The following is a 13,326-nucleotide window of genomic DNA, read 5'->3' on the forward strand; positions in this document are numbered from 1 at the left end:
TCATAATCCAGCACAGCCCCACTGGATGGATGGGGAATGGACCAAGTCAGGCTTAAGCTGCTGGGGGATGCTCCTGTCACTTGGATATCTGATACTGGAGGTGGTACTAGAGAGAAACAGGTCAGGCAAGTTAAGGCCCTTCCTTACTCCAAACTTGCCCCTAATCTGCCAAGTGCTTTCCTTGCCCTTCCCAATCTCTTCAGTCTCCCCATTGTTCCTATAATCTCTTTCTCAGCTCTGCCTAGTGCTATGATCTCTCTTCTGTGTCCTTCAGCCCTAGGTCAATCTTGAGCTCTCTACAGATCTCCACTCTTGAGTACCTTTGTTCTCCTTTTTTCCGTTATAACCTCAACCCAACTAGACTCTGCTGGTCTCCCATCTACTCAGCCCATTTGTCCCTGCTAATCGGTCTTTTACTGCTAGTTTCCTACATTCCTCCTGGTCTCTCCATGCCCCGTCACACTGCTTATTTATCCCTATTCTCTAGTCCCTAATTCCCCAAACTTACCCTCTCGATCTGTGGTGACATTGACTGCTTCCACCGGAATGGGCCCAAGGGCCACAGAGGACACCCCATTGATGGCCATGACCTCAAAGGCATAGGTAAAGTCAGGACGGAGCCCTTGAACTCCTACCCAGGGCTCTGCCAGGTTTTCAGGACCTGGATCAAAGGTCAGATCTCTTCCACATGGTACACAAGAGCCGCGTGGATGGCATTCGTGGCAACGAAGGGCATAAGTCAGGTCCCCTCGGCCTCCTGATTCAAGAGGAGCACTCCACTCCAGGCGAAGAGATGAGCCGTTGAGACGGGCCACTACACTTCGTGGGGCTGAGGGCGGTGCTGAAGGACACAGGGAGGACAGACGTAGAGAAGTAAGGACAGAGGCAAAGACAAAAGGTAACATTCGGTGGGACAAATAAACAACTCACAGGGAGACATAGAGGAACAGAGAGAAAAATACACATACATAAAGAAAAAGAAACAGAAATAATCCCACCAGATAGACAGACAGAGGGAGAAAGGGGCAGAGACAAACAAAAGTCAGTGTGCTTTCTTATGAAGCACAAAACCTTAAATAGTAAATGCTTAATAAAGATTGGTTGAGTTGAACTGAATGGAGCTATAGGTGGTGTGTGTTGCTCAATTTTTTATGATTGAGGGACAAAATGCTTGACTCCTGAAGAGGTCTGTTAGAGATCACCTTGCTCAAACCCCTCCCCCCACAACAATTCTAAAGATGATGCCAAGGCATCATCAGATTTCTGGGCCCCAGTTACTTACTGGTACAAGGAGCTCCCAGGGGGTCTTTGGGGGCACGAAAGTAGCCAATGCGGCACTGGCAAATGGTGGAGCCAAAGGAGTTGGACTGGCTATTAGCTGGGCATAGCTGGCATGACCCCTCTCCTGCAAGAGGCTTGAAGGCTCCCTGCATACAGGCTGTGGAAGAAAAGCAACTAATCACCAAAACCATTTTCTACTCCCCAATACAGTTCACCTGATTCCAAAGTTTCATGAATACCAGCCAATAGTAGAGAAGAGAAGGGAGAGGGTCAGGAACCCAGAAAGAGAGGGGAAAAGGTGTTCACCTATAAAGAGAAAATATACAGAAAAAAAAAAAAAGAAAAGTAGTCAGAGGTCATACTGAATAAGTTAGGTCCACAAGGTTTTTGTCCCCTGACCCCAATCCTGGTCAAGACCTGATGAAATTCTTTGTGCTTAGGTTAAAATTCTCTAAGGTAGGGAAAGGGATGTAAGAATGTGGTTGAGGCTTGAGAAAGAGGCTAAAGTGGAGAGAGGAAAGATTAGAGGAAGATTACAGGTGACTTAGAGTCACGAATTTTGAATCTGGCCTCAGACACTTATTAGCTATGTGACCCTGGGCACTTATTCACTGAGTCTCAGTTTCCTTTTTTATAAAATGAGGATAATAATGGCACCTATTTTGAGGGCTGTTGTGAAGATGATTTGAGAGAATATACATAACGTGCTTTGTAAATCTTAACATGCTACATGAATGTAGTATTATTGTAATTAATTAATTGTAATGTAATTAATCAATTAAGAGAGTTATGGTTGATGAATCCATGCATCGTGGAAACATTGGAAGTTCCAAAAGAAAGGGAATTTACTGTATTCCATTTGTTCCAATTGAGGCTATAGTAAGAAAGTAGATCTCATGGGATACTTCCTGAAAAGAAAGGCTAGAAAACCTGAGAGAGGGGAGACCATTAGATATAGAAACAGAAGAGCTGTAGGAACTAAGAGGGACGAATTCTGGGAGTCGTAGAACCCTAGATTAGAGATTGCAAGGACTTCAGAAATCACGAGTTCTAACCTATTAATCTTAAAGATGGGAAAGTAACTTCCGCAGGATCCCATAGCTAATAAATAGCACAGTCAAGACTCAAAACTCAGGTCCAATTCTCTTTATATTACACCACACTGCCTGCTTATGGATAAAAGAAAGGTGGGGCCAGGGGTTGGGGTGAGCAACATATGGGAACAACCCTCACCTCGGCATTTGGTGTTGTCTTCAACTGCTTCGTGGCCAGCAGAGCACATACACCCAGTGACTGGTTGCTCTGCCCACTGGCCATCTTCCCGGCAGTAGAGGCTAGGACCAGGGCCAGAGGCTGGGACAGCATCTGCCACACAGCTCCCAGCTACCGGCACCACTAGTTCATGAGGTACAGTCTCAGGGAAGTGGGTCAGGTTGACGGTCAGCTGGGGGCATTTCTTATAGAAGAGGTGGAGGGATAGCAGGGCCATGCAGGCACCCTGGTCTTGAAAGGCCAGGTAGAAACCAGCCTTGGTGAGAGGGCCCAGTCTCAGGGTCTTCACATTCACCTTCCCAGTTGCCTCAATCCCTGGACGCTTCCGAGTCAGGTGCTCTGCTGCAACTGTGTCCACCTATCCAAGTTTGAGGGGGATGCAATGTTTACATCTGTAACTGTTTCACAGGACTCATGTATACTATTGCCAATGCCCCAGTTCTGTTCTGAGTTCTCCCTAGGACCCCATTCTTCTTCTGGAGTCCATGTCCTGCATTGTTTTTCTCTCATACCCCTTCCAGACTCTAGCTTCATCTTCAACATCCCCTTCACTCATCCCCTCCCACCCAAGTCTTCCTTCCCTTCCCAAGACCAAGGCACCGGGCTTCCCTAGTCCCCTAGTTTTCCCCTAAATAAAGCTCTATTTAGAAAGGAGAGATCTGTTAATTTCACATAGTCCCCTCCCTCTCCCCCATTCCCTACTTGCCAGCTCACTCCCCAACCTTTATGTATTCAATGCTTCAGGGTCTAGATACCTTGATATAGGGGTTCTCCATCCAAGACGGTGAGTGGGCAGTAGCAGTGTCAGCATCACTCTCATAGTAGAAAACAGTGAAAGTCTCCTTGCAGGCACGCCCAGCCCGGGGCAGTGATAGGCATTCCAGCATGGTAAACCGTAAGGTGGCATAGACAGTTCTTGCCCCTTTCCGGGGCACCCAACCTGTTCGAAGCCAATGGGGCTGCCCCGGTGGCCGCTGTACATCACATACTTCATATGTCCGAACACTATGCTGCTCTTCATCCAGTCCGCTCAACTCTTCCCACTATGCAGAGAAGAGGTGCTATGAGTAGAGGCAATGGGAATGTGGGAAAGGGAAGGGAACAGAAGTAGCAAAGAGAATTGGGGGGCAGCTAGGTGGCACAGTGGATAGAGCTCCAGCCTTGGAGTCAGGAGGACCTGAGTTCATATCCGGCCTCAGACACTTGACACTTACTAGCTGTGTGACTCTAGGCAAGTCACTTAACCCCACTGCCTCACCAAAAAGAAAAAAAAAAAAAGGATTGGGCCTCTCAGACCATCTGGTAGGGAATCTGGATCAAAGGTCTATGCATGGCAAGATGGTAGCAGAAGCTTAGATCAAAGGTTCATGTGTAAGAGGTTAGAGGGCCAAGGCTCAACAGTTGCAATTTCAGGGCCGGTTGGGTCGGCCTTTAAAGAGAGAGTGAAGAAGACTGAACAGGGGAAAGTGAAAGTTGGGAGAGAAGAGATATCTGAGAATCTGAGGATCTAAGAGCCAAAAGACTAGGCCAGGGAGACTAATGGTAGGAAAGCTTAGGAGATAAATACTTGGAGGGTTGAGGGGGTAAGATGTGTCTTTATCCTGTAAATTTCATCCCTCCACCCCATAATCCCTTCTTCAAGTCAAGTCAAGAAGTTTGTTAAGTACCTTCTATGGGCCAAGAGCTGTGCTAAACTTTAGGGATTAAAAAAAAAGGCAAAAAATGGTCTCTGATCTCAAGGAGCTCACAGTCTGATGGGGGAGACAACATGAAAATGTCTATGTACAAACAAGATATATTCAGGATAAATTGGAGATAATATCAGAAGGAAGGCACTACCATTAAGAGGGAATCCGGAAAGGCTTCCTGAGGAAGGTGGGATTTTAGTTGAGACTTGAAGAAAGCCAGGGAAGCCAGGAGGCAGGTGAGGAGGGAGAGCATTCCAAAGATGGGAACAGCCAATGAAATTCGGAGAGTCAGGAGATGGAGTGTCTTGTATGAGGAACAGCAAGGAGGCCTGTGTCACTGGACCAGAGTACATGGAAGGGAGGTATAAAGGACCAGAAGACTGGAAAGATAGAAAGGGGGCAGGTTATTAAGGGTGTTAAAAGGCAAACAGAGGATTTTACATTTGATCCCAAAGGTCATAGGGAGCCATTGGAGTTGACTAATAAGTGACACGATTAGACATACTTTAGGCATCAAGGTAGCATGGTAGATAGACTGCTAGGTCTGGAGTCAGGAAGATTTGAGTTCAAATCTGACCTTAGATCCTTGTTGTCTATGTGACCCAGGGCAAATCATGTAATGTCATGGTTTGCTTCGGTTTCCTCAACTGTAAAATAGGTGTAATAATAACACCTACCTCCCAGAGTTGTTGTAACTATCAAATAAGAAAAATAATTGTAAAGCACTTAGCACAGTGCTTCACACATCGTAGGGACCTAATAAATGCTTATTTCCTTCCTTCCTTCCTTCCTTCCTTCCTTCCTTCCTTCCTTCCTTCCTTCCTTCCTTCCTTCCTTCCTTCTTCAGTTTGACAGCTGGGTGGAGGATGGACTAGAGTAGGGAAAGACTTGAGTCAGGAAAATCAACTAAAAGGCTATTGAAATAGTTCAGGTGTGAGGTGATGAGGGCCTACACCAGGGTGGCAGCTATGTGAGTAGAAAGAAAGGGATATATACAAGAAATGCCAGGAAGATAGAATCAACAAGACATGGGAATAGATTAGAAATGGGGCGGGGGGGGGGTGGCAAGGTAGGAGAGAGTGATGAGTTTAGGATGTCATCTCAGCTCTGAGGTTGGAAGCCTCAGCAACCAGGTTTAATTTTGGATGTGCTAAGCTTGGCATATCTACAGGAAACCTAATGTGAGATGTCCAATATGCAATTGGAGGTGTGATAGTGGACTGTCAGGAGAGAGGTTAGGGCTGGACAGATCTGAGAATCATTTGCATAGAGAGAGGGTAAATGAATTCCTGTGAGTGGATGAGATTACCCATCAAAAGAGCACAGAGGAAGAAGAGAAAAGGACACCTATGATGAGGGGGTCTCCTTTTCCTATCTCCTTCCATGTCCTTGGCCCTGGCTCTTACCTGTCCCTCCACCTGAGGATAAGTAACCCATTTCAGATCTGCCGTCTCCAGCTTTGTGTTCAGGAGGGTCTCTAGGAAAGATAGAAAGGCAAAATCAAGGTCAAGGAATTTGGGGGACAGGAAAGATGGACCCACTTATCTCTATGGGGGTAAAGGTTCTGAGGGAGATGAAACCTGACAATTCTAATTTAGTTGGGTTTTATTAGACAAAGGAAATGAAGTTGCAGAGGTGGGGGTGGGAATTAATCCTGTTTTTTTTTCCCCCTCACCCTCTGGTCTTCTTTTCTGTCTTTGACTGCCAGCTCCACCCCTAACAGCTGGCAAATGCCTGGTTCACCCCTGAGGGATCCCCAAGATCCTGGCCTTCTTCCCTACATTGGTGGATCATGGAAGAGAGCCTTTAAGTCTAGAAAGCAGCAGGTTAGGAAGGTGTTCAATTAGGACCATCAAGCACCCTTCACCCAATCTCACCAGTAAAACGTAATCTCTTGGAGACTGGGCAAGGTCTGTCATTAAAAAAAAAAATCTTTTAAACATATTGCCAGTGTCTAGCACAAGATGCTTAACAAATGTTTGTTGAATTTAGCTAAATAGAATTGATTCACTGACCCATAAGACATTGAACCCTCCCTTGTAGGGCAAAGGGCTGATCAAAAGGGAACATCACCCTCCCTCTTCTCTCAGGATCCAGGTTCCACTCTCACAGCCTCCACTTCTCTCTCCTCATGTCCTACTCCCCCCACCCAAGACATAGACATTCCATCCTTCAGACAGTAGTTCTTCCCTTTCAAGTATTGCTCCCCCACTGGGACACCCCCTCCCCCCCAAAAAAGTCCCTTTCCCCATCAGGATCAACTCTCATTTTCCAAGTAGGGCCTAGATGCTTGGGTTTCATGCCCTGGTCCCCCTATTGGGGCCTCACATCTGGATCTGGTTATGGGAAGGAAAAGGGGAGGAGATGAAGAAAGCCCCCCCCACCTCCCCCCCCCACACACACACACCTGGCTTTGCTTCTGCAGCTAGGAGAGGAGGTGGAGGCGGGGCTGGCGGAAGGAGGAGATTAATAGAAACTGCAGAGCCCTAGGCTGGGGAGGGGAAGGAAAAAAGGTAGGGAGGGAAATCCCCTTTGAATTGCTTGGCTAGTTGGAGCAAAATGCCTCCAAGGGCCCTGGGAACAGTAGAGGGTGCAGAGGATAGTTAGTTGATTTGAAGGGCAAGCCACTTGAGTCCAGGAAGAGGGACAGGGCCTGAAGGAGAGACAGAAAAGGTGAATGAGATAGCCTCTTCCCTTTCACTCAACTCTCTTCTCCTACCAAGGAAAGGGATTTCTCTCTCTGGCTCTGAGTCACTTGGAAGCCCCACCATCCTAAGGCAAAGCCGCCTAGCAACCCTCCAGGGGTGATTGGAATATTAGAGAAAGCTAGGGACAGGTTCTGGGAAGTGGATTGGAGGAAGGTAGAGGTCTCCTCCCTCCATTGTTTCCCTCAGAAAGAGTTTTTCCTGTCTCTAATTTATACACCATCTCTGTCAGTAATTTTCTCTATCTCTGTGTATCTCATCTCTAACAGAGTCTCTGTCTATGCCTCAGCCTCTCTTGGAACTGTCATTTCTGTCTCCCTTTTCACTACTCTTTCTCTCCCATTCTCTGTTTCCCTTTCCTATGTCTAGCTCCTCTCTCTCAATACTCAATTCTATTCCCCTCATATTGTGCATTTCTTTCATCTACCATCTGACAACTACATTCCTTTTTCTTCTATTTCTTTCTTCTAGTTCCTGAGGCCCTTTTTTCTTCTCTTTTCACTTTCCCTCTCCCTCCTTTTCTCTCTCTCTCATTCTTTCCCCCCAATTTTCCCCACAAGCCTTTTCCCTTTCCATCCCAGCCTTTTTGAGCAAAGAGAGTTTATCTTCCCTCTTCACATGCTTTTTGGCCTCCACTTCTCTTTGATCCATGGCCCAGTGCTCTGTGTTGCTCAGCCCTAAGAGAAATCGGGATTTTCCAAATACCTTTGATTCTTCCCCTTTACCTCCTCCATGGCCCACTCCCCAGAGACCCCCTTTGATTCCAGGCAGTCAAAAGGAGGGGGGGGGAGCTCATTGAAAGAGATCAAGGCAATAGGAAGGGGATTTATAGGGCTCTTGCCTCCCCCTCCAAAAGATTGGAGGGTGGGAGGGGGCCTGAAAGACAAACATATTTGAAGAAAGAGAAAAAAATGCTTACAGGATAACTAAGGAGCTGGTGCATGGGTGGCAGGGTTACTTAGCAAGAGTTTTGGGGTTTGGGGTGGGGACTGGGGTAGGGTCTATAGTAGAATTTGGGGTGCCAGAGACTGATTGGTGAGTACTGTTTGGTGACATGGAATATAACTCTGAGAAAGGTATCAGTGTAGGGGAAGAATTCCAGTCAAATTCCTTCATTTGAGAGCTAAACTGTTTACAGACATCTTAAGGGGTGTGAATGTGGATAGAGCTCAAGTTTTGGAATGCTTTGGGGCCTAGGTATAGAAGGAGAGTGTAAAGAGAACTGAAGTTCTGGGGCCTAGGTACTGGGGAGCAAACTCATATGGTTTGAGGAGGGGGTTGCTCCTGAGATGAGGAAGAGTTATTGAAGGCATTATTTGGATAATGGTAGTAGTGGAGGTAAGGCGTAAATTCACTGGCAAATGTCTCATTTGAGGAGGGGTCGCATTTGGGAGGAAGGACTATATTAATTTGGGGGTATGTACAGCAAGCTTAGGAGAGATAGAAGAGTTTGGAGAAAAGTTTATGCTATTAGGGGGAAGCTATTAGTGGGGGGAAAAATAAAGGGGCTTGGGAGGAAATTTTGAAGTCTGCAAGAAGAGTATGAGGAGCTGAGGTGGGGAAACGTTCCAGGACAAGGGATTCAACTCCCTCTTCTTTGCAAACAAAAGAAAAATCCACTTCCCTGCTGGGCAGCAGCCTACCTCCCCCCCCTTCCCTTCCTACCCCCACCCCCCAGCCACGAACTCCGATCCAGACCCTCTTCCCCAGCCCAAGGGCAGAAAGGCCAGGGAACGGGTGAGGAAAGAATCGATCCCATATCTCCTAAGCCAAACTTAAAGCCTCTGGGAATTGGGAGGGGAAAGTTCCCCCAAACTCACCCACCTTCTAGCGCAGAAGCCAAGGACGCCCAGCAGAGCAGCGCTCGAAACTCCATGGCGCCACCTGGTTCCCAATTAGATCCGAGTATGGGGGGCGCGAGCCCCCCCAGGTCTGAAACCTTCTGATTAGAAGCACAGTTCTTGCCCCCCGCACCGCTTTCTTTGCTCGCAGTCCTTTCAGTACCCCACCATACGGGGGGAGCGCAAGGATCCAGAAGACGCCCCAGATTAGAACTCCAAAAGTGTTTTTGCTTCTCCTCCCGAGGTGTGGGTATAGTCTATCCTTCTTTCTGAGTAGTTTAATCTAGAAAGTGTGGAGACCATAAGACTCTCTTAAGTTGGGGCACAGTCAGAGAGGTAGGGCTGGAGTTGGGGGATCTCTCTGGATTCTCAGGATCCCGCCCAGGGGCCTCTCCTGGCAGAATTGGGGTGCAGTTAGGTCTCCCTACCCCTTCTCTCCAATCACTGCTCCCACTGGGCCCCCAGAGTCCGCTCCCGCCAGCGAGGGAGAGAGAAAGAGAGGGAGGGGAGCAAGCACTAAGATGGGGCCTGAACCGGGGCAGGGGCTGGGACTGGTACTGGGGCCCGGGCCAGCGCCTCGGTTGGGGAGGGAGGGAGAGAGGAGGGACTGACGACCAAGGGAGGAGCGGACTGGCTGGGCAGGGCCCCCAGGGAGAGAAGGGGCAGGACTGCCCGGATTGGAGCCCGCGGATTACTGAATAATTCATGAGGAAAGTAGAGTTGGGAACTAAAAGGTGGGGGGGGGGGTAGATGGAGGAGGAGCCGGAAAGTTAGAAGAAAGTTTGGAAAAGAGGAAGGAGAGAGGGAGGCAGAGAGGGAAAGGAGGAAGCAGGGAAGGGGGGGCCAGTGTGCCGTGAAAGAGGCAAAAACACTGAGATACCCCTGGTAGAGGCAAAGAAATCGGGAAGCACTCAATAACCCTGTACTCAGAGTACAAGGGTTACACAGAGATGCAAACACACCAAACTACCATGCAATGCAGAAAACGTGCACAGAAAAATAGACCCATTGCCATCTATCCAACTTTAAGAGTCTAGTGGTCTCAGGTGTTCACTATTCTGCAATACTTGGCATTTGGTTGGGTTGCTTAGGCACAAAGGAGTGTATAGCAAAGAATGGAGACTGGAAATCTCCCATATACCTATGACAGGGAATAGAAATTGGTCCTACATAGTCCATTCTGAGAGAGATTGTTCAACATTTATTCATTCAATAAACATTTATTTGGTGTTTACTATGCTAAAGAATCATACATCAGGAATTGAAACAAAGAGCTCGGGAAATTGGGAACTGAAAAGTGAAAGTCAGGAGGTGCCTCTCCCACTTTCCTCACCACACACCCCCTCCCCTCCATGCCCTGCAGTGAAGCAGGCACAGACAAAAGGGAACTGAGTAGGATACCCAGTAGAGGAATCTCCAATCTCTAAGTCCCTGCCTCTCCATCGCACTCTCCCTAACAGTAGGAAACTCCCCCCTTTCCCAAGCTCTGACCTTTGGGGGGAGTGTCACCATAGCTACTTCCTCTGTCTTTCCTGAGGCTGTTTCCTGTCTGGCTCCTGGGGGCCCTTGGGACCTCCTTGGGAGGGGCCCTTCCTCTCACTACCCCACCCCTCTAATCTGCTCTGCTAGCAAGAGGGGGAGGAGCCAGAAGGACCCTTCTCTTCTTCCACCCCACCCCCAATTTCAGCAATTCCTTTTCCTACTTCTGAGCTGGGGTCAGGAGGAAGAGGAAAAAGAAAAGGGGAACATTTAGCACATTTGGGGTGAAGAAGTCTGGAGGAATGATGAAAGAATTGTAGGAGGGCTGGTTGATGAGGACACAAAAGTAGCAGGGCAGATTGGGGTGGGAAAGAGTAGAGAGGAGCTTGGAAATATTTGGGAAGCTGATCCCCTGCCTCAAACAGAGTAGACAGGTCTGGAATGACCTCTTAGCCCTTTAATTTATCTTACTACCCCAAGGGATGTCCCCCACACCCTGTCCTTGGGTCCAGCTAGGATAGGGCAGGGTGGGGAACATAGAGGGCAGGAAACAGCCTTCTCTTCTAAAGCTGGATGGAACAGGACTGAGAATCCCATCCTCAACCAACTCCCATCCCTATCCCACCCCTATCCCTCAACCTCTAAGCTCTGCTTCCAGGCTAGTCCAGTTAAGTCTGTGCCTCATTGTCCTACTCTTCTAGGTTCTTCTTTCTACTTTCCTGGCTCCCTAGAAGGTCTACCTCCCACATGTCTTACTGCGCTGAATGTCTATTTTTCACTTCTCTAGTCATTCTCTCCCTCCATCCTCCCACTACTTCCACTACTTCCACTTTTCCAGTCTCCTTCCCTGGCTCTCTTTCACCTCCCCCCCACCCAAGTCCTCTCTGGCCCTTGATCCCTGGAATGTCTGCACAGCTGTTTCTCATATAGTAGGGATACTTTGCATCTTTCCTGGAGGGAAAAAAAAAGGAAGAAAGAGACATAACTAGAGATGGAGAGAAGTGAACAAAATGTGGCTGTGGTAGGCTTGGGGGTCTGATGGAATCTAGAAGGTGAGGTAGAAAGGTAGAAGGATTTAGAAAAAAGCAATATTATTAACTGACCAATGTTTTTTTTGTGTGTGTATGTGTGTGTGTGTGTATGTGTTTTTTTTTTTGTGAGGCAATTGGGGTTAAGTGACTTGCCCACAGACATACAGCTAGTAAGTTTTTTTAAATGTGTCTGAAACTAGATTTTAACTCAGGTCCTCATGACTGTAGGGCCAGTGCTCTATCCATTGCACCACCTAGCTGCCCGTAAATAGTTGAACTTTTACATAGCATTTTCAGGTTTACAAACTACTTTATATACATTATCTCCTCTTGGTAACCTACTGATGTGGGTACTATAGGTCTCATGACCATTTTACAGATATGGAAACTGAGGTTACATATTTTGCCCATGGTCACACAGCTAGTAAATGTCAAGGGTAGAATTCCAACTTACAATATCCCTGAATCCAAGGTCAGTACTCATTCCACTAAACTATACTGTCTTCTTTAGGAAGAAACACTCTCTCAACTACATCATACTGTTATATGAAATTTTTGCCCAGCAGTGCCTTGAAATATAGGTAAGATTATCATGCTTTCTGTTAAGAGGTCAGTTTCTTCTCTTCTCTAAATACAATTAATAATTGTAATAATTATAATTAATTAATACAATTAATTTGTTTCATTCGTTCATCAGATGTATGTGTCCCAGTCATGTGCTCAGCACTGCAGTGGATACAAACTTTAAGGCACAGTCCCTGATCTCCAGGAGCTTACTCTGATATTTCAATGTAGGTGATCTGTCCAGCAGTGCAGGTCCAGCAATCTAACGATGCCTTTTCATCTTAGGTGCATGTTTAGTCATTTCAGTCATATCTGACTCTTCATGACCCCAGTTGGCATTTTCTCGGCAAAGATGCTGGAGTGGTTTGCCATTTCCTTCTCCAGGTCATTTTACAGTTGAGGAAACTGAGGTAAACGGGATTAAGTGATTTGCCCAGAGAACATACAGCTACCAAATATCTGAGGCCAGATTTGAACCCAGAAAGATGAGTCTTCCTGACTCCAGGCCCCAGCACTCTATGCACTATAGCGCCACCTAGCTGCCCTCATATTATACATTTCCTATACTAAGCCTTGTAACAGGACATCTTAAAACTGGTTCTGTGATTTTTAGCTCCAGCATCAAAATCAAAACAGTAATGAGAGAAGTAGCTGTGATGCAGTGGAAGAGCATCGAACCTGGGGTCAAAACGTCTGCACTTGCTGAATGACCTTGGATAAGTCACGTCACCTTCGGCCTTAGGGTTTTTTATTGTAAAACAGGGATAAATACTACCTTTTGGAGATCATTATGAGGATCAAATAAAATCATATTTGTAAAGTTCTATTATATAAATGTCAGCTATTGTTATTAGAATTGTTTTGAGACCTCTCATATTTAAGCTTTCCACTAGGAGGCACAGTGGATAGAGTACAGGACTGGAGTGAGGACAACTCATCTTTCTGAGTTCAAATCTGGCCTCAGACACTTACTAGCTGTGTGAATCTGGGCAAGTCACTTAACCCTGTTTGCCTCAGTTTCCTCCTCTATAAAATGACCAGGAGAAGGAAATGGCAAACCACTCCAGCATCTTTGCCGAGAAAATGCCAACTGGGGTCATGAAGAGTCAGACACGACTGAAACAACTGAATAACAACATTATCTTTCCCATAGACAGTAAAAAAAAAATCATACCTCTTTAATTCCACAATTAATTCAAAATATCAAGACTTTGATTTCATGATGTTGAACCTTTCCTAATTTAGGCTAGTCTAAGACAAAGAGACATGAGGTCTGTCACTGGGCCAATATACTACCAAACCAATATACTGTTTAAAACGAGCAACTCTCATCTCATATAATATTCATGTTATGAGTAGGGGGTTTCTAGAGCCAGCTGTTCTCAGCTCCAGAAGGCTGGTTGCTAAATTTTCAGTGTGAACATTTACACCTCAGAAATCAGCAAATTTATCAAATCAGGGTTTT

General features: G+C 46.6%; 1 protein-coding gene across 1 annotated transcript in view; it reads right to left on the minus strand.

Moving 5' to 3' along the window:
* The window catches only part of EPHB4 (EPH receptor B4), a 16,298-nt gene extending 6,926 nt beyond the window's left edge, over positions 1 to 9,372 (minus strand). Inside the window, exons 1-7 of the mRNA XM_027844099.1 lie at positions 8,771 to 9,372; positions 5,648 to 5,718; positions 3,309 to 3,596; positions 2,515 to 2,911; positions 1,283 to 1,438; positions 509 to 841; positions 3 to 106 (exon numbers count right to left, since the gene is read on the minus strand). Of these exons, the coding sequence (XP_027699900.1) occupies positions 3 to 106; positions 509 to 841; positions 1,283 to 1,438; positions 2,515 to 2,911; positions 3,309 to 3,596; positions 5,648 to 5,718; positions 8,771 to 8,822 (1,401 nt within the window). The 5' untranslated portion in view covers positions 8,823 to 9,372. The remainder of the gene's footprint in view (positions 1 to 2; positions 107 to 508; positions 842 to 1,282; positions 1,439 to 2,514; positions 2,912 to 3,308; positions 3,597 to 5,647; positions 5,719 to 8,770) is intronic.
* Between the last annotated feature and the right edge of the window lie 3,954 nt (positions 9,373 to 13,326).

Source organism: Vombatus ursinus, unplaced genomic scaffold (genome assembly GCF_900497805.2).
Source record: "Vombatus ursinus unplaced genomic scaffold, bare-nosed wombat genome assembly UNPS02005197.1, whole genome shotgun sequence".
NCBI lineage: Eukaryota > Metazoa > Chordata > Mammalia > Diprotodontia > Vombatidae > Vombatus > Vombatus ursinus.